At 40.2% G+C, this 20,564-nt stretch overlaps 2 protein-coding genes across 3 annotated transcripts in view; one reads left to right on the top strand and one right to left on the bottom strand.

The window, feature by feature from the left end:
* LOC119660723 (guanine nucleotide-binding protein subunit beta-1) overlaps positions 1-20,564 on the top strand; it is a 77,528-nt gene that overhangs the window by 37,571 nt on the left and 19,393 nt on the right. The window contains exons 1-4 of one of the 2 annotated variants that reach the window (XM_038069377.1): positions 1,998-2,971; positions 18,871-18,935; positions 19,002-19,211; positions 19,280-19,480. In XM_038069377.1, coding sequence (XP_037925305.1) covers positions 18,879-18,935; positions 19,002-19,211; positions 19,280-19,480 — 468 coding nt within the window. In that variant the 5' untranslated portion in view covers positions 1,998-2,971; positions 18,871-18,878. Of the gene's footprint in view, positions 1-1,997; positions 2,972-18,870; positions 18,936-19,001; positions 19,212-19,279; positions 19,481-20,564 lie in introns of those variants that run through there. The other variant, XM_038069376.1, reaches the window with a different exon arrangement.
* On the bottom strand, positions 17,577-18,340 carry LOC119660724. Its single transcript, XM_038069378.1, has 2 exons — positions 18,190-18,340; positions 17,577-17,835 (listed from the first exon to the last, which is right to left on the bottom strand). The coding sequence occupies exons 1-2, from the start codon at positions 18,286-18,288 to the stop codon at positions 17,590-17,592; spliced, it is 345 nt and encodes a 114-aa protein (XP_037925306.1). The 5' UTR covers positions 18,289-18,340; the 3' UTR covers positions 17,577-17,589.

Genomic DNA, 20,564 nt, shown 5'->3' with positions numbered 1-20,564 from the left:
GTGCACTCTGATGTAAATTAGTTTTAAGAATTTGCACATATTGCTTCGCGTTCATTATTCCATCAATAAAATGCAAGTTTCCAACACCAGAAGCTGCAAAACATCCCCAAATCATCAACGAACCACCTCCATGCTTAAATGTAGGAAGCATGTTTTTTGGATATAGCCTCGTATTTTTTTCTCGCCATATACGAACCCGTCCGTCCGACAACTTTAGATTAATTTTGCACTCGTCTGAAAAAATTACTCGTTTCCAATAACGAAAATCCTTGTTTAGATATCTTTTTGCAAAGTTTAACCGTTTTCTTCTATTGACATTATTGATAAATGGCTTAGAAGCGGCAGTCCGGCTCTGTATACCGAATCTACGGAAATAATTCCGAACACTTTGGGGTGTAATTTTAATTTGGAACTGGTTTTGCAAAAGTCCTGCTAATTTCACTGCACTTATCGTGTTATCCTGTCGAACAACACGCCGAACAAAGGATTGGTGTCTCCTTGACAAAATTAATCTGTTTCCATTTCTTTTTTTCTTCTCGATTCTACCAGACGAATTGTAAATCTTTACTACAGGTTGAATTGTCGAGTGACTCCTATGCATAATTTTTGCAATTTGTCTCAAGGATTTACCATCCTTGTATAGCTGTATCACTATCTTACGATCACTGTTCGAAAATTCACTACCTTTTCGACTCATTTGGAAAATTTGTTAAAGAATTAACTCTTAATTTGTAATTCCCAAAACACTTTAGCTCGAACTGTCAACCACACTTTTTCAAGAATTTACCGTTAGAATTTTACAGTGCAAAATGATTAATATCGTACAGGGAGTGAGTTCAAGCCGCTAGTCGGGGTGTACGAATACGAATTTTGCTTCGATTGAATTTGGAAATTGTTCTCTTGAACAAACGGATGTAAATAAAATTTAAGATTAATGTTCTTTAACAACTACATACATATTTATGTAAAAAATTGTTATATAAGATTGAACGAATTTTCTATCATTTCTCAGAAATAACCCAAAAACCCGCAAAATATAGGGTGTACGAATACGAATTTTGCATACTGTATATAAATGTCTTGCAGCTATTGATCCGACGACTGATAAGTGCAGTCGCCGCTTTACAATGCTGCAAAAAAAAAGTATCTAAAAAACAAACTGAGGAAGAAAATTCGAATGTTGAGTTGAATTTGTTGAAAATTTCGTGAATTCGAACGAAACTCATGCATTGTGCCTTGCTAGACCACCTTCCCATTCACGACAGATTCTCTCCCGTGCCGGGAAGCATTTCGAACGTCACGTGCGGGTGAGTTTACGACGTGCCAATGATAAGATGGTACCGACGTTCCATCTCTTGCTTCTGTACATGATCCAGTGCTCCTGTCGTTATATCCAAGCGGCAGCATAACCAGCAACCCGTCTTTTCGGACTCTTTAAGTCCACCATCCACGTACAGTTCGGCCTGTCGGTTATGCTGGAAGAACCCGCAATGCACCGGCCCACCAGTTGAACTGAAAGCACCATCCACGTACCGTCAAGCCGCACCACCATTGGTTCAACTCTGGACGAGGAATGTCTTGAGGAAGAATTTGAGATATTTTTGCGTGTGAGCATTCATCAAAAAAGTTCACCTGCGGTAAAAATGCGCCGAAAATTCGCGTTCACAACCTAAACAAAGAAGAAATCCTTTCCATTCGAGCAACGGCTGCTTGAAGTGTCCAAACTGACAGGGCAGAGCCTCCCATCCACGTTCCCGCCGCCAGTCAAATGCGGAACTGTACGTGGATGACGGACTTTATTCAGTTACTCGTCATCCGTTGGCTGTGCGTCGCCCTCCCCCATTGGGAAGTATATGTGGAACACTTTCCCATGGAGTGTGGTTGGACTCCAACAAAAATGGAATATGGGTGGAGAATATGTACATGGCGTATGCGTATGATTACGTGAAGTGCATGCGCGCAGGGAGTTGGAAGCATGGCGAGGAGGATGTGACTGTGTTGTCGGAGGCTGCGGGAGTGAACCATCTGTAAGCAGAGTGAGCGCATAGTGCTGCGGGCTCTTAGGGTACAATATCTCATATATTAAAAGTGCGATATTAATTTGGGGGTTGAGTTGAGTCGGGAATCGTTTAGCGCCTCTCAGTTTGGATATCGCGTGAAGTGGAAACAAGGCAGGCGAATTGTTTCAATTGCCGTTGGTTCAGTTAATTTTTTACCATATTGAACGGGATTCGCTATTTCCTGGCATGCATTGCTTCTTGTTCACGGCGAAATTAATTACGCTAGTATAACGTGTTCGTTTTCGCGTTTCCCTGATCAAAGAAAACCTTCATCGGGCTAGGCTAAATGAAGAATTTTCCAAAATGGCTGCCAGTAGTGACAAGTGCCTCTCGTGAAAACTCTGCTCCCCATTTGAACTAACAGCCGCTGCAACTTGAATTTACATAAATTTCCGCCGCGATAGAATAAATCGCTGCCGGACTAATTAATTCTGAACGCGATCAGAAAATCATTTTGTCAAGTTTTTTCTCATTCATCCCCTCATTGCCAGGAATCCTTCATGGACATTGAACAAATCGTCGGGAAAATTGTGCGGTTACAGTCGGAATATTCGTAGTGAGTGTCGTTGATTTATGTGGAATACTCCAATAACTTTGAGGAAATCTGTTGGTTGAAACCTAAAACATTATCCTTAGTAGCGGTAATCAGGTTGTTCTGCACGGACTCGGGACATTGCACTTTTTTAAACGAAGGAGTTTGTGAGTTGTCTTCAAAAAAAAAAAGCTGGGCTACCGTTATATTTGACCTGCAGAACCAATGCTGTCACGATAGCATCCGCGGCTTTTCCATTTTCCTATATGTGGTAGCGGCAGCGGTTGCAAGGAGGCAGCATCGTGAGTAAGACCACCATAACCAGCGTACTTCCCCACAGGAGCTGCATTTCATCCGCTCGTCCGGCATTGAGACAAGCGTAAGTGGTTGGGGTAGTATTTTAAAGGGCAGGGTTCCTTTTCCTAAATTCTGCTATAGCTTCCAAACTATTTTTCTGAATCATCTATGTTTTTGCACCCTGTGAATTGTGGCCCTTTCCCAGCTTATCTTTGCTGGGAAAAGTCCTATCGATTCCTAAAATATTTTAAATTTAGTGTTTTCATTGCAGACGCAATTATTGAGTAACGATGGCAGCCTAAAGGGCTAATTCTATTGTCCGCGTTCGGAAGAAATGTACGTGTTGCGCTAGGTTATTGTATCCTGAAGAGCGGAAAAGATTAGAAAAAGGAAAAAAATCGTGAATAATTAGGAAACCCGCCATTTGGGCGGCTGTGTGAGTGTGGGTGTTGCGAGCGTGCGTACAATGGAGACATAAGAGTTCTCTTTCAATTTTGTGGAAATTATTCGGAAAATATAGAAAAGCATTGCCTTCGAAAGAATCACAAAAGCCGGCGGCATGAACTTGCAATGAAGTTATTATTCTACTTGACAGAATAGAGATTATCTTCTTCAGTTCTTCATATTTTCTCAAACTCATAGCTTTCATGTTGGGGGCTTATCATGTTGAATTTTATCTGAAAGACAGATAAGATACATATGTGTGTCTGGTTAAATGTTTGACTAATTTTTGTAAGCCGACCTTCAGCGGAGTGAATACAACGATTTCAACGCATTCAACTCTATGTAGTCATGTTTTTGTGTTTCTGAATTTACACTTCCCAAGTTATGAATTTGCCTTGGCTGGCACACATATTGGAAAGTCTGGATGTGTGCCTTCAATTAGAATATGATTGGGTTTTTGCGCAACTGCATGAAAACGTCAGTCAAATGTGCGCTATTACCCGCTCGCGAATATGTCAAATCAACGCAAAGTGAGTGCCCAGCCTTTTTATGTTTAAACAAGTCGGGATACCGGACGCTGGGCGCTTCAGGTGTGCAGGTTTTGTGTTCATCTTATGTGAAGAACTCTCTATGCATGGTTTCAATTAGAACATAGATAAAAATGCAAAATATTCCTTCATTAATTGCTAAACTACAAGCCATACACATACATCTGTACATGCATATCAAAGTTATAAATATTGTGCTCATCTTAAATAAACAAACGTTGCCTATTACGGCATACATATATATAGTATATATATATGTACGTATCCAAATTGGTCTGACGCTTCTTCACGCATTTTTAGTTTACATATTACATATACGTACTTACATTAAATACCACTGGTACTAATGTCACACATGTCTATCCTTTTAGACACTACCCGCAATCTTTACTAGCTCATACATATTTACATACACAAATCTGTCTGAAGTAATTGATACTGATATACAAATAACTAAAAAAAAATTAAAAAACTAAAATTAAAATGTCCCCATGGACCCTGCCCTTCATATAAGTTCAGTTAATATGATGACGTCATGCACATCTTAGAGTGCAATAAATTTACATGAAATGCAAAACTTTGACATTCTATAAGTTCGTTAATAACAGTTGGATTGCCTTAAAACTGTCTAGAATTATGTACTATTAGGTATCTCAAAAAGTCTATCCGTTGACCTCAAAACTAGGATTTAGTTCTTATTTTAACATTCCATCTGCCGTTAAAGTACTCCCTGAATTTCAACTCGATCTGGCAGTTCTGTTCTTGTTTACAAGCTATTCCAAGCTGGCAGTTATTCTTTGTAAAAAAAAAAAAAAAATAGGGATATATACCAAAATGGTAAATGCGTACTAGCTGAATCTGCTTCTTTGAAAATAATGGTTTACAATTGTACTGGAGAATTTAGAAGAGGTCATGCAAGTATTCAAGACGATCCTTCTAAACTCACCAACCTAGTTGTTTTCGTTTACAAGTCAGGCTAAGTTGGCATGTCAGCGCATTTTGCAGCAATGGAAAACATTGAATATCGTGCAGTTATTCTTTCATCATCATCACCAACGGTGTAATAATCGGCATCCGGTCTAGGCCCGCCTTAATAAGGAACTCCGGACTCCGGTTTTACTCCGCGGTCCACCAATTCGATATCCCTGAAAGCTGTCTGGCATCCTGACCTACGCCATCGCTCCATCTCAGGCAGGGTCTTCCTCGTCTTCTTTTTCTACCATAGTTATTGCCCTTATAGGCTTTTCGGGCTGGATCACCATCAACCATATGGATTAAGTGACCCGCCCACAGCAACTTATTGACCTAGATTTTATCCAGAATTTGACGGTTGCTCATAGATTTCGTCGTTATGCAGGCTACGGAATTGTTCATCCTTAGGTAGGGGACGACCCAAAATTGTTCGGAAGATTCTTCTCTCGAACGCGGCCAGTTCGCAATTTTTTTTGCCAACAACCCCAATCTCCGAGGAATACATGAGGACTGGCAAGATCATTGGCTTGTACAGTAAGAGCTTTGACCCTATGTTGAGGCGTTTCGAGCGGAAGCTGAAATAGGCTCCGTTGGCTGCCAACAACCATGCGTGGATTTCATTATCATAGCTGTTATTGGTTGTGATTTTCAACCGTAGATAGGACAAATGATCAACGGTCTCAAAGTTGTGGTCTCCTATCTTTATTCTTCCCGTTTGACCAGTGCGGTTTGATGTTGGTTGGTTGGGTTTTGGTGCTGTCGTTGCCACCATATATTTTGACCTGCCCTCATTGATAAGCAACCCAAGATCTCGCGCTGCCTGCTGGATGAAGGCAGTTTGTACGTCTTGGTTCGTTCTTCCCATGGTGTCGATATCGTTAGCATAGGCCAGTAGTTCGGTGGACTTAAAGAGGACCGTACCCTTCGCATTTACCTCAGCATAACGGATCACTTTTTTCCAGGGCCAGGTTAAAGAGGACGCATGATAGGGCATCTCCTTGTCTTAGACCGTTGTTAATGTCCAATGATCTCGAGAGTGATCCTGCTGCTTTTACATGGCCTCGCATATTGCTTAGGGTCAGTCTCGTAAGTCTTACCGGTTTTTTCGGGATACCAAATTCCCTCATGGCCCTGTACAGTTTTACCCTGGCTATGCTATCATAGGCGGGCTTAAAGGCAATGAAAAAATGATGCAACTGATGCCCATATTCCAACAGCTTTTCTATCGCTGGCCGCAGAGAAAATCTGATCTGTTGCTTATTGGTCTGGATTGAAGCCTCTTTGGTATAGGCCAATGATGTTCTGGGCGTATGGGGCTATCCGACCTAACAAGATAGGGGAGAATATCTTATAGATGGTATTCAGCAACGTGATACCTCTTTAATTGCTGCACCGGGTGATATCTCCCTTTCCCGACAGATCATGCCTCGTTGCCAATCGTCAGGCATTGATTCGCTGTCCCACACATTAACCGCTTGGTGTAATTGGTCGCCTCAATATTTAACCAATTCGGCTGTAATTCTATCGGCTCCTGGCAACTTATGATTTTTAAGCCGATGGATAGCACGGACTGTTTCTTCTATACTTCTATACGGTGGCAGCATTTGTTCGTCGTCTTCTGTTGGCGATGTTCTGGTTGTTGAGCAGTTCATCAAAATGCTCAACCCATCGCTCCAAAATCAGATTTCCTTCTTTGTCTCAGCAGGATGAACATCGACGTGTGTAAGTCTTCAACTTTCAAACCGCAGTTCTCAAAACGAATATATTCAAAAGCGCCGCCATATTGCAAACGACGTGAATCGTCAACGCAAAAATTAAATTTTCCGAACTTTTTTGCGTGCCACATTGCGCATCGGACCTGCTGTGTATTGCTTCTTACAAGTCCATATAATGAACTTCATTTGACAGCTCTCTCACTTCGCACGCACGCAGTTATTTCAGTTTCAGGCTTAAGCCAAATTTTAAGTGAAATTTTGGATTTCAAAACGCTGTGCGTGCAATGGGTGCCGCAATCCTTAATAATGAAACAAAAATGCATCCGAAAGCGACTTTCTCAAGAACATTTGGAACGTTTTAGGAAAAATAAAAAGGTTTTGTGCGTTCATTCATGACCGTGGATGAGACCTGGATCTATCACTAAGATCCTGAATCAAAACATCCAAATCTTCGGAATTGAAGCAGATTTGTGATTAGATATCAGCTAAAAAGGATTTTGTTGGTGGATTACTACCAAACTGGTGAAACAATGAACCAATATTATTACTGTAACCTTTTGGCACAAACAAAACCTTATTAAAATCGGTTCAATGTCTGTCTGTCTGTCACAGGCACTTTTCTCAGGAACGGCTATACCGATTGACACGAAATTTGGTGAGATGGTGGGAAGTATGGACCCCCAGACATGCAGTGAGTAATATCCTCCTACGTTGAGATTTAGGGGGGTCCCAATGTAAAAGGGGGGTGTACAATTTTTTTTCACCAAATATAGTCATATGGGGTATCAAATGAAAGGCCTCGATTAGTACTTTTCGAGCCCGGTCTTAGTTTTGAGATTTGTTAAAAAGGCGGGGAGTGGGAGGGGTGCAAAGTGATGATATCTTTAACGGAGCCATTTTCAAAAACTACCCAACTGAAAAATCTGAAAAAAATCATGAAGCTGCCTCCATACGGTACCCAGGCCTCAAAATACTCTCCATATCGATATCTGTTCAAATTAAGTTAATAATAGTATATTACCGTATTTTTGGGAAAATTGAGTAAAACCCCCTTTAAGTTTATGTCAGAGTTATATATGAAGCATATTATCCCCAAGTTTGATCAAAATCATACTATTAGTAACAAAGTTACAGTAGCTCAAAGTTGCCTTACCGTGTAAATTTACAACCCGAAGTACTAAATCTGATATGCTAAATGCATATTCTTAACTGGCTACGTACAAATGGAATAGTTCTACACCCAAATATACTCACACAAGAAACAAACAAAACCTTTCATAACTGAAGCGCCCAGCTTCCGGTTGCCCGACTTGTTTATATTGAAAATATACAGTTACAGGATCCGACACACGGGATGACCCCCTTAACTGTGCATTATTTTGTGAAAAATGCATATTTTCTAAATCCTCCTATCAAAAACTATTTTTTATTGTTGATTCACAAAAATAATTTTAACAAAGCACGAAAAATTTAGCATTCAATATTTTTTAATAATCCTAGTTGGTGGACTGTAGTGTAGTTAAGTCTCCACGTTAAAATGCCGCTTGCATTCTTTTTTAAAAAGATCGCATCGCCCTCTAGCTTGGCAGCAGAAAAATCCCTTTTTTGGAGATGGCTGTGTAAGTTCCTCTGTATTTCAGTAATGAACTATGCTATCGAGCTGAAAAAATTACTACGCATGTTCAAGATATTCAGAAATATATGGTGCAAAATTCGTATTTGTAACTTTATCCAGTTCTTCAAAAAAAATTTCTAAAAAAGCGAAAAACGGCCTTCACACGGGATGACCCCCTTAAAGTTAGTGATTCGATTTTCCACAAAGAAGTAATTGTTTTTGGACTTTAAACCGACCATTTACTACTATTTGCTTTGATAATAATAATCGTTGGCGCAACAATCCATATTGGATCAAGGCCTTGAAATGTGTTAGAGCACTTCATTCAAGATCGTACTGGTACACTACAGTACACTGTAGGAGGCAATGTGGTCAGCATTACTATCAAAAAATCAATAGAACGATTAAACATTAAATTTTTGAGGTTTCATTTGAAACAAAACCCTATTAAAATCAGTCCAATGTTTGTCTGTCCGTCTGTTACACCAGATTTACTCCGAAACGACTTCAACTATCATCAAAAAATTTCATGGGAATATGTGGTCTGTGAACCCGCTACACAGGCAACGAGTTGCATCATTTTGTGTTGGGTTTAAGGATAGGCTCCCCATATGTACGAAACAGTGCAAATTTTTTTCTAAAGAATATGGTTATGATCTTATTTCTTATATTAAATGAAATGCAGGCGAATAAGGACTCAAAATGTGTGTTCAAAAGTGAAACAGGTCTCGTTCTTAGAACTTATACGATCGAAAAATCAAAAAGAAAAGTCAAAATCTAGGCCTCAAAATACGATCCAAATTTAGTAATCCCGCCTTAAGTTCATGCTAAAAGTACCAGATTCAGTACAAGTAATAATGTTAGACATAATTTTGGAAAGGTTGAAGCCAATCCAACTATTATTAACTAAGTTATGGAAGGTCAAAGCTTTGTATTTCACGTGATCATATTGCACTCTAAGACGTGTATGACCTCATCATCATATAAAGTGAACCCATATTTTGGATTTTTAGTTGTATATGAGTGGAAAAACGTGCATAGGAAGTTTCTCACACAAGAAGAAAAAAAAAGTCTTCATAACCGAAGGGTCGAGCTTTGGATATTTCTGTATTGAACAATCCTGCCAAGTTTCAAACATACTGTTTGTAAAAAAATGCGTTTAAAGTTTCAACGTCAGGCAATTTTATTCGGATCAATTTGAAATTTTCAGAATATATTCATATTATATCTAAAAAATGCAATAAGATTAAGGTCAATTCTTTCCTTTGGCGTAACAGACCCAACGACCACAACGCTCTCTTGGCACGTCATGTAGGACCCATCTTTCTTATGTTTTACGCAAGTGAGACTGGAATATGCCTAATACTAGTTTCAACCTTCTCTCATGTTCCCGGGGTAAGGCTCCATTTAAATTTAGTATACCACAAAATTTTGCTATTTCCGTGTTCGGAGTGATTATCAGAGGATTCTATAACCATGGTTCTTAGCAATTGTGTATGCTGTGAGGTTTTACATTCTAGACTTTCGGAAATATCCTGCTTTTCTATCCAACGCAAAATTTTTGTTTCAGGTAACATCTCTATCTTTCTTCCTGATCTCCCTTTTATTTGTCTTAAAAAGGTTACTTTATATTTTACAAGGGGAGTAATTCGCTGAATGTGATTCTACGTTCATTTAAATATTAGTAGGGCTATGGTCGAGACATCAAGTAGTGATGACCACTCGCTGGCTAGAGACGCTATACCACGGGAAACTTCCATGTAATACCGCTAGGTATAATTCTGTGAATTAAAAAAGTACAGGGAGCACCCGCACCAGGCGCGGAAGTTTTACCAACAAGTCAGCAGGATGAAGCCTTATACACCTCGATGCTCATCCTGCCGAGAGAAAGAGGGAAATCTGATTTCCGACAGAATGGGCATATTGGAGCGATGAGTTGAGTATTTTGATGAACTGCTCAACAATCAAAATATCGGCGAGTTGGAGGTCCCGCCAACTGAAGATGACAGATAAATGTTGCCACCACCAAACATAGAAGAAACAGTCCGTGCAATTCCATCGGCTTAAAAATCATAAGTCGCCAGGAGTCGATGGAATTACAGCCGACATAGTTAAATGTGGAGGCGACCAATTACACCAAGTGGTTCATCAACTGATGCTCAAAGTATGGGACAGCGAATCAATGCCTGACGACTGGCAACGAGGCATTATCTGTCTCATATATAAAAAGGGGGATATTACGCAGTGCAGCAATCATAGAGGTATCAGGTAGCTGAGTACCATCTGTAAGATATTCTCCCCTATCTTGATAGGCTGGATAGCCACATACGGCCACAACATCATTGGCCCATACCAAAGAGGCTTCACTCCAGGCAAATCAGCAACAGATCAGATTTTCTCTCTTTGGCAAGCCATGGAAAACCTGTTGGAATATGGCCAGCAGTTGCATCATCTTTTTATTGACTTTAAAGTTGCCTATGATAGCTTAGCCAGGGTAAGACTGCACACGGCCATGAGAGAATTCGGTATCCCAACGAAATTGATAAGATTGACTAGGTTGACTTTGACCAATATACTAGGCCAGTTAAAAGCAGCACTCTCGAGGCCATTCAACATCAACAACGGTCTAAGACAAGGGGATGCCCTATCATGCGTCCTCTTTAACCTGGGCCTGGAGAAAATGATCCGCAACGCGATGTAAATGCGAGACGCACCATCCTCTATAAGTCCACCCAGGTACTGACCTACGCTGGCGATATCGACAGTCTATCTGTCTACAGTTTACCTTCATCCAGATCGAGCAGGCGGCGCTGGATCTTGGGCTGCACATTAATGAAGGTAAGTCGAACTACATGGTGGCAACGTCAGCGCCAAAGCCAAAAACAAAAGAACGAACAACATCGAATCGCACTGGTCAATCGAAAACAATGAAGATAGGAGACTGCAACTTTGAGACCGTTGATAATTCCTTCTATCTAGGGTCGAAAATCACAACCGATAACAGCTAAGACGATGAAATCCGCGCACGGTTGTTGGCTGCTAACAGAGCCTATTTGAACATACAAACTCTGTTCCGTCCGAAATGTCTCACCATAGGGTCAAAGCTCTTACTGTACAAGACTATAACTGCGAACTCTTGGCCACGTTCCAGAGAAAAATTCTTCGAAGAATTTTTGGCCCCCTACATAAAGATGGACAATTCCGTAGCCTACATAATGACGAAATCTATGAGCGATATCATGATCGTCAGATTGTGGATAAAATTCGGTTCAAAAGGTTATCGTGGGCGGGTCAATTAATTCGTATGGATGAGGATGATCCAGCCCGGAAAGTCTATAATGGCAACATCTATGGTAGAAAAAGAAGACGAGGTAAACCCTGCCTGAGATGGAGCGATGGCGTAGATCAGGACGCCAGACAGCTTTTAGGGATATCGATTTGGTGGATTTCGGCGCAAAACCGGGGTGTCTGGAGTTCCTTATTAAGGCAGGCCTAGACCGGATATCGGTTGTTGCGCCGTTGATGACCTTCAATTGGGACGGAAAGAACGTCGTAGAAAGTGGCATCAATGCATTTCCTCCAAAAATATTGCATAGTCAATTGAGAGGAAAAAGTCTATTTTGGCGCCAAACATGTTGAGGATTTGAATTTCATTCTGCATAGACCGCAAAAATTGCATGATCGAATACTGAGAATTGACCAAGCAAGAAGATCTAAGACAATTGGCTTAAGCATTCTATGGATAGCCGGTCGATCATTTATCTCTAATCGGACGTGAAAATTCTTAGCTAATATTCGAATAAGAGCACTAACTTCATAAATAAATAATTTTCATTTGCTTTGTGAACTTTAAAAAAACATATCTAAATCCCCTTAAAAACTTGACCGATTGTGTTCAGTAGTCGACCAAATTAAAAGGTTTTTTTTAACGAAATCATCTCTTTCGAAACTTTTAATATAAAAGGTTTTTTCTTTCTACTTAAGGAGGGAGTACAATGTGACGATTTTAGAAAATCAATTTTGTTTTTCCTTACATATTTCGGAAGTATAACATTGAAAATGTATAGTTATAGCACAAAGAATGGAACGCATCGCAGTATTTATAGAAATGTAAATTAGCCGGCAGCAGCTACTTCAATCGTCCTTTCCATAAAGGATGTCCCGTTCATGATGGTGGATAGCACCACTCGTTAGAGGAAAATTGTTCTTCGTAAATAGTGTCAAAAAGTTTGATCTGTTGCGCAAATCAATAACAATTTTACACTATCCCAATCATTTAATTCTAGATTTCGTATAAATGGATATTTTTCCGATTGCAAAGGTCACCGTCACATCGAAGACGTAACTGTTCAAACTTGAAAGAAATTTCGAAATCAACTTTTCATCTAAATTTCAAAGCACAATATGGTAACGGTACTTTAAGCTTACAAGCCTGCAAAGTTGACAAAAGTTGCTCCGTTATATTAACTTTCAAATTGTAAAAATGATGTATATTTTAAGCTCAATTGTCCATTATTTTCATGTTTTCGCACGTCACACTGTCGTACTACCATAAGGGAGTGGTTGTTGTTCTAGTAAAAACCAATGGAAGAGACTTTTGTCAATTCCCTAGCTTTAATGTACACTTTTCAAACTACGTAGGCTCTATGGCCCAACTAGCATTTTTGCCTAGAAAAGGTAGTTTTTAGGATGTAAAAAAATAAAATCTAACAAAATGGTGGCGTTTTTAAAAAATGTCAAATTTTGTCCAAAAATTTAATGGCTTCTGGCATGGCAAAATTACATTTTTCATCCGAACGAAAAGATGGAGCGTTATTATGTAGGGAAAGATGTACCAGATATGCTAAGGAAATAAGTCGATCGGGCGACAGCAAATTTGGAAAACCCCGTTTTGAGTAAAACGTGACCAAAGTATTGATTTCATCGTCGTATATATATAATATTAGGTTAGTAATGTCGTATGGCGACATTTAAATATATCTTGTGTTGTACTTATCGCATCGGGTCATACTATACGGCGATTTGAAGACGACAATCTGGGCTACAGGTGTCTCTTTGACAGTTTTATGATCGTACGTTTCAGTCTCAAGTTATAACGCGTCAAAAATGGAGTCCACCAAGAAAGAAATTCGTCATATTTTACATTTTTACTACCTGAGAGGTAAAAGTGCAACGAAGGCGGCCAAAAAAATCTGTGAAGTTTATGGGTCCGATACTGTAACGATTCGCACAGCACAGCGTTAGTTCGATAGATTTCGTTCTGGTGTAGGGGATGTCGAAGATACACCCCGTACTGGTCGGGCCAATCGTCGTAGAAACCGATAAAATCGTCGAAATCCTCCAAGTAGACCGACATGTGAGCATTCGCTCGAGTGGCCAGGAACTAAGTAAGGGCCATAAAACCGTTCGGAACCATTTGCAGAAGACTGGATTCCAAAAAAAGCTGGGAACCATTTGCAGAAGACTGGATTCCAAAAAAGCTGGATGTTTGGGTGCCACACGAGTTGACGGAAAAAGATCTCTTGGGCCGAATCAACGCCTGCGATGCACTGCTGAAACGGAACGATTTCGACCCATTTTTGAAGTGGATGGTATCTGGTGATTAAAAAGTGGATCACGTACGACAACCTCAAGCGAAAAAGATCGTGGTCGAAGAGCCCAAACCATTGCCAAGCCCGGATTGACGGCCAGGAACGTTTTGCTGTGTGTTTGGTGGGATTGGAAGGGAATCATCCACTATGAGCTGCTCAACTATGGCCAGACCCTCAATTCGATGCTCTACTATAAGCAACTCGACCGTTTGGAGCAGGCGATTGACCAGAAGCGGCCAAGATTGGTCAATAGAAATGGTGTTCTGTTCCACCAGGACAACGCTCGGCCCCACACATCTTTGATTAGGGCTTTGAAGTGTGTTAGAGCACTTCATTCAAGATCGTAACGGTACACTACAGTACACTGTAGGAGGCAATGTGGTCAGCATTGCGCTCACCCGAGATTATTATCCTGATTTGATTCAGGTACTCATTCACAGCTGAGTCGACTGGTATCCGACGTCAAATCACAATACAAATACCACTGCCACCAGTAAGATTTGAACCGCGACCTTCCGTACGATAGCCTTGTGTTCTAATCACCCAGTTATCCGGGCACACGAAGGGATATATGCATATAATATTGTTTTTTTTTTTATTAATTTTTGGTATTCCTATAGCTTTGCATGATGCTCTGATGCACTTTTTTTATCTTAGGCGCCACGTTTTTTTAATGTTATGCACTAAAATTTGTCGATTAGTGTTATGTTCTCTGTAAAGAAACATCTTTACTTCATTCTACGCATTTTCTATTGGGCTCAAATCAGACAAATTTGCTGGTAATAAGGTAATAAGGGGATATTTTCATCTAACGTAATATTCTTTACGGATTTCGCGGCGTAGCTTGGAGCGCCATCTTGCATAAAGATGAGCGAAGGTCCGATTACGTCTAAATATGGCAGCGCGATGGTTTTTTTTTTATGTTGGTCCTTTCGCACGGTCTCCTCCACGAAATAAAGAGGTCCTGGTCCGTTAATGAGTTAAGTAACATCTTTCTACATTGAGTTTAAGGCGGGATGTAAATTTTTTTCAACAAATATAGTCATATTGAGTTTCAAATGATTAGTACTTTCCGAAGCCAGTCTTAGTTTTGACATTGGAGATGGGAGTGGAGATTTCTTTAACGGACTGATTCTCAGAAACTATCCAAGAGAAAAATTTGGAAAACATCTTGAAGCTGCCTCTATACGGTATCCCGGCCTCAAAATATTCCCTGCTATTTTTCTAGGGCGGGTAGCCCCGTACGCCCAGAACATCATCGGTTCACACCAAAGAGGCTTCACTCCAGACAAATCAGTAACAGATCTGATTTTCTCTCTGCACTAATCGATGGAAAAACTGTTGAGAGTATGGCTATCAGTTGTACCATCTTTTATCGACTTCCAAGGAAGGCGATGATAGCATTGCCAGAGTAAAACATTACATGGCCATGATAGAATTCGGTATCCCCAATTAATTAATAAGGCTGACTAGGCGGATCCTGATCAATGTGCGCAGGGTCTCCACGAAATGTTTCACCACCAACAAAGTTTAAGACAAGAGGATACTCTAATATGCATCCACCTCCGAAAAGTGATCGGCAGCGCTGATGTGTGCTAGAGATTACTATACAAATTCACCCAACTACTGGGCTATAAGTGACGATATTGAAATTATGAGAAGATTTCATATAATTGGCAACTACATTGTCAAGCGACGACGGCTTTACAGTTTCTTACCAGGGCAGAGGCAAATCGTCAGACGCTGCCTCACCTCTGCCCTGGGAGCAGCGCGACCGTAGCGGCTCGCAGATGTTGAATGCTCCTTTATATAATTCGTAGAACACGACATGCCTACGAATTATATTGAGCCGCCCTATTGACCAGAGCTTGGCCGGAGCTGAAATATTCGTTTTGAGAACGATGGGGTCCTAAGTCCGCATCAACTTAATGCTGGACCGGACCAGTAAAGCCGTCGTCGCTTGACTTTTTTTTAAATGTTTGGATACAAGCCCTAAGTGAGGGGTCCGTGGACCCGGAAAGAGGGAGTAAGTTGCTCCCCATTTGGTCCGGTCCAGCATTAAGTTGATGCGGACTTAGGACCCCATCATTCTCAAAATGAACTACATTGTCGTTACGTCATTACCAAAAACGAAGCGAACACAAAACATCTAATAACATTTGTCAACTGAAAATAAAAATAGGAGAGTCGAAATCGTTGGAAGTTTTTTCTATCCAGGGTCAAAAATTACAACTGATAACAGCTATGGCAACGAAATTCGTGCACAGTTCTTGACCCTCAACAGATCCTATTTGAGCCTACAAAAACTGTTTTGCTCGAAATGTCTGACCAGTCCTCATGTATTTCTCGAAGACTTGGGTTCTTAATATGGAAAATTACGAACTTTTAGTCGAATTCAACAAGAGAAAATAAAAAATGTTAGGTCCTCTACAGGAGGATGAGCGATTCCGTCGCATATATAACGATGAAATTTGCCACCTATGCATATCACGTCCGCCTGGCTGTGGATAAGGGTGAATATATTGCATTGACAATTCGTATGGTTGAGAATGATCTAGCCTCAAAAGTCTGTAAGGACACTATCCATCGTATAAAAAGATGTGGTGTGGTTGCTATTCGACCCTCGCTGGGGTGTAGCGCGTCAACCACATCTAGGTGCCATCGTTAACGGTTTGCTGAAATACACTTCAATTCCCCCCAGTACTTCCCAAAACGCCTGCACTCTTCCCCTACTGTTCTGCGTCAAGTGCTTTGGAGGCGACCCGCACAGAACTGTCTAGAGCTCTTCTTCAATGTCAGATTACCATCCTCTTCCTATGACCCACTTGGAAAGTGAGCAACTTTTGCTTCTAAACGGTCTACGGCCGGATGTGATTTGGGCAATTATAATGTTTAGAAACTGCCTGGTTGCGACTTTGGGAAGGAAGATTTGTCACCGTGTGTGTCCCTGGTATATAGTCCCATATACATGCGGACAGTTCAAACCCCTTCCAAGTAGTTTACCAGTATCAGATCTAGCTAAAACATATGCAGTTTGACGTTCCATTCCTTATATACAGGGTATGTACGATAAAACTAATTAGATTTTAGTTTGTACATGAATGAATGAGATTGACGAATTTTTTACACAACATCAACTTATTATATATCGATAAACTCATTCAATAAAATGTCCATTAGTTGCAATAACCTCCTCGATCCGGGTCCGGAAACAATTGCATGCCCGAATCAAGTGCTCCTTGTTCATATTGACCATAACGGTATTAATTGCAGCCTACAGAGAAGAAATAGTGTTATGAGGATGTTTGTTGGTTTCACGATCAACTACGCCCCATACGTAATAATCCACAGGATTAAGGTCTGAGGAGCTAGGCGGCCATAAGTTCGGTGTTATGTGATCATGGAAATTTTCAGCCATCCAATCTTGTGTGAAGGAGCAGAGTCTTGTTGAAAGATGTATGGACTGCCACCGCGAACACTATAAATCCAGGGTTTCACGATTGTCTCTAGAACCTCGATGTAAAGTGAGGTGGTATGACATGTCCTTTGTTGCTCACAACACCCAAAACCATAACAGTAGCTGGAAACTTCGAGTGCATGACAACAGGAACCTCTGTACGATCGTAACAGAGCTATCTGTCATTTCTGCGGTTGGCCTTTTGGTCTTGGTAAAACATTTTTTCATCAGAAAAACATAACATCTCAGGCGCTTTAGGGTATTTAATTTTGTTTAGAAGGCGTTTTGATCGGATAACTCGCTGTTCCCGTGTTTGCTTCGACATAAACTGTCATCTGCGCAAAGCGTAGGATTTATATCAGAGATCTTGGACAAGTCGACGGATAAGACGGTCAGAAACATTAAGCTTCCTCGCAAGGGTCCTCGTCAATGATCGTTTGCACTTTTTGAATAAATTCTGCAGATCGGACAGTGTCAGAACGTTGCACGTGTTTTTTGCGTTTTGCAAATTAGAGATTTCTAAATCGGTGTGATTTGCACATATAGCGATGGTAACGGCATGTTTCTTCACTTCTTGAGTTAAGTGTAGTCCTCCATGTTTTATCTGAAACAGAGCAAAAGGAAAAATAATAGTTTCGGGAAATTATAGCGACATATATGCATGTCCTCAAATACCGTACGCACCCTGTATCTGCTTGACGCTACGATTTTTTGATTTTTTTAAGGTTCTATCAAAAGCAAATAGCGAAATAGTTTTGCAACTCGATAACGACCTTGGACATACTACTAAAATCGTTAAAGACTTGTTAGTTAAGTTAGAATTTTAAGTGCTAAAATGGACTACATGGAGCCCATTCCTTAACCCGATAGAAATCTTGGTGATACTTAAGTAGGATTCTGAAAAATACTTGTACTTGAACCCCATCATCTGCCAATAAATACACAAAACCTTTCATACCTGAACCGTGCAGCTTCCGGTTGCCCGACTTGTTTTAAAAGCCTCAGATACTCGTTTTAAGAAAAAGAAAAATAAGATATCGTCAGGCGAAATTAACATCGCACATTCACGTAACCACCGCGAAAAATCTATAAATGTTGAAGGTGTCGAAGTGGAATTTCTGGACGATTTCAATATGGTAGTCCAAAGACGAAAGATTCATCTGTTGGGCTACTGCAGCGGCCACAGCTCTAAAATACCGGAGGCCACAAGGACACCAGAGAGAACCGATATTTCTTAATAGAAAATGTGAGAGATAAGAAGATAAGAAAGGACCAAACAGACGCGAGAATAGTGACCAAGCTGTTAAACATATTCGTGAAACTCGGTAAGCAAGTGTCAAAGCGAAGTGTACAATCGTACTTACACATATCGCTTTGACAGTTGATAAACAGATTTACGAGCGCTTTACGGATGTCATTACGCCAGCAGCTTTTCAGACTTGATTCCCATATGTGCCCCGGTTTAATGGAGACTATTTTTACGGACAGTTAAGTTGGGAATAAAACATTTCCAAAAGAACTGATTTAATAATTAGCTGCATAATAACTATTTCAGGACGATCTGTTTATTAGCAGGTTTCACTGAAACCGTAAATTGGTATAGACTTCCATTAACATTTCTACCTTTTATGCATTTCAGGTTGAAAAATGAACGAATTGGATAGTTTACGACAGGAAGCTGAAACATTGAAAAATGCTATCCGCGTAAGTAGCCTTATCTTTTACAGTTCTATCGATCGATTTCTTAATTTAATTTGCATCTTTTGATAGGATGCTCGGAAAGCAGCATGCGATACAAGCCTGGTGCAGGCAACAACTAACCTCGAACCAATCGGGCGTATTCAAATGCGCACACGTCGAACCTTACGTGGTCATTTAGCTAAAATCTATGCTATGCATTGGGGTAGCGATTCGAGAAATTTAGTATCAGCTTCGCAAGATGGTAAATTAATAGTTTGGGACTCACATACAACAAATAAAGTAAGGTCCAAAATAGTACGAAATCTTTAGGACTTTGGTTTTTTATATATCCTGGTTTACATTTTTAGGTACATGCAATACCACTACGTTCCTCATGGGTTATGACCTGTGCTTACGCTCCATCCGGAAGTTATGTGGCATGCGGCGGTCTGGATAACATATGTTCGATATACAGCTTGAAAACACGAGAAGGCAATGTTCGAGTATCACGTGAATTGCCTGGACACACAGGTTATTTGTCATGCTGTCGATTTTTAGATGACAATCAGGTAAGGTTTGCAGTTGTATGCAGGATATTTGGAAGTCCAAAAGTAAAGCAACTTCACGTTTTTTTCAACAATGGACCGTTAACGTCAGAAGTCTATGCGTTCAGGTCGTTTTAGCCTGGCGCACAGTTTAATGAAAGACAAGATTCTTTTATTCATGCCTCTCCCCACCTTTTCTGGTTTATTCTTGAATCTAATTTAGATTCAAGCCAACCACCACCACCAATGTTCAGCAACTCTCTTGAGTGATACTTTAGCTATCTCTTTCATTACTACAAAGAACTCCCTCATATACAAAAAGTAGCTAATTTTCCGAGCTTAAAATTCTGATGGATGAATCAAGGAAATGGGGGAACCTTAGAGAACCAGATAAACTAAGTACTCTTGTGTAAAGAGAGGAACTTGCCCATGTGAAGGAGCTCTTGAAAAGGGTCAATGCTTTAGGTCACTTTCGCCGAGTTCGAGAAGGAGGTATTTTACATTCAATTCTTGGCCAAACAGTTTATGCCCTTGGGTAAGATTTATAGGGATCTTTTTCGCTTGTCAAAAAATCAAATTCTCCCATCTTGATCCCAATAGGATTTACAGTGAATCTTTAATCTGAAAGTTATTGAAAATCAGCAAACTTGCAAACATGGTATGAAGCCCCTCAAACACAACGTACCAACCTAGTGTGGTTGACAACCTTTTGTATCCAAAAACGCTTCCTTCAGCCATCTAATCCATCTATTGTACGTAATAACATTCAGTGATCTAAAATTTAAAAACTATCCTGAACGGAGCAAGCGAAAGTAGTTCCAGCACAAATTTTAAAAGAATAGTAGCAAGTAAAGGCACCTGAGGGAGAAGGACGGCAACTCTATAGTCGTAAACAAAAAATCTTCCAATGTCAGAAAATATTTCTTTGCATCTATTCCAAACAAAAAACTGGACTTGGTTCTGATACCTAAAAGCGAAAACTCCAAACTAAACAAAAAATTATTTTCTATGAAAAGTGATTTACAAGAACCGGAATCTATACTTTGTGGTCTGAACTGTTATAAACATAATCGGTTAATTCAAATACTCTGTGCCCATCAAGTCAATG

This window comes from Hermetia illucens, chromosome 7 (assembly GCF_905115235.1).
Source record: "Hermetia illucens chromosome 7, iHerIll2.2.curated.20191125, whole genome shotgun sequence".
Classification (NCBI taxonomy): domain Eukaryota; kingdom Metazoa; phylum Arthropoda; class Insecta; order Diptera; family Stratiomyidae; genus Hermetia; species Hermetia illucens.
The sequence above is the reverse complement of the archived record's forward strand: the minus strand, read 5'-3'. Positions and strand labels throughout refer to the sequence as shown.

Bases quoted from the DNA above. Each gene is read 5' to 3' on its own strand.
- LOC119660724 (XM_038069378.1), bottom strand. From the start codon at position 18,288: ATGTTAATTTCGCCTGACGATATCTTATTTTTCTTTTTCTTAAAACGA. The intron at 17,836-18,189 runs GTATGAAAGGTT...GCTCTGTTTCAG, and splicing joins CCGGAAGCTGCACGGTTCAG to ATAAAACATGGAGGACTACA.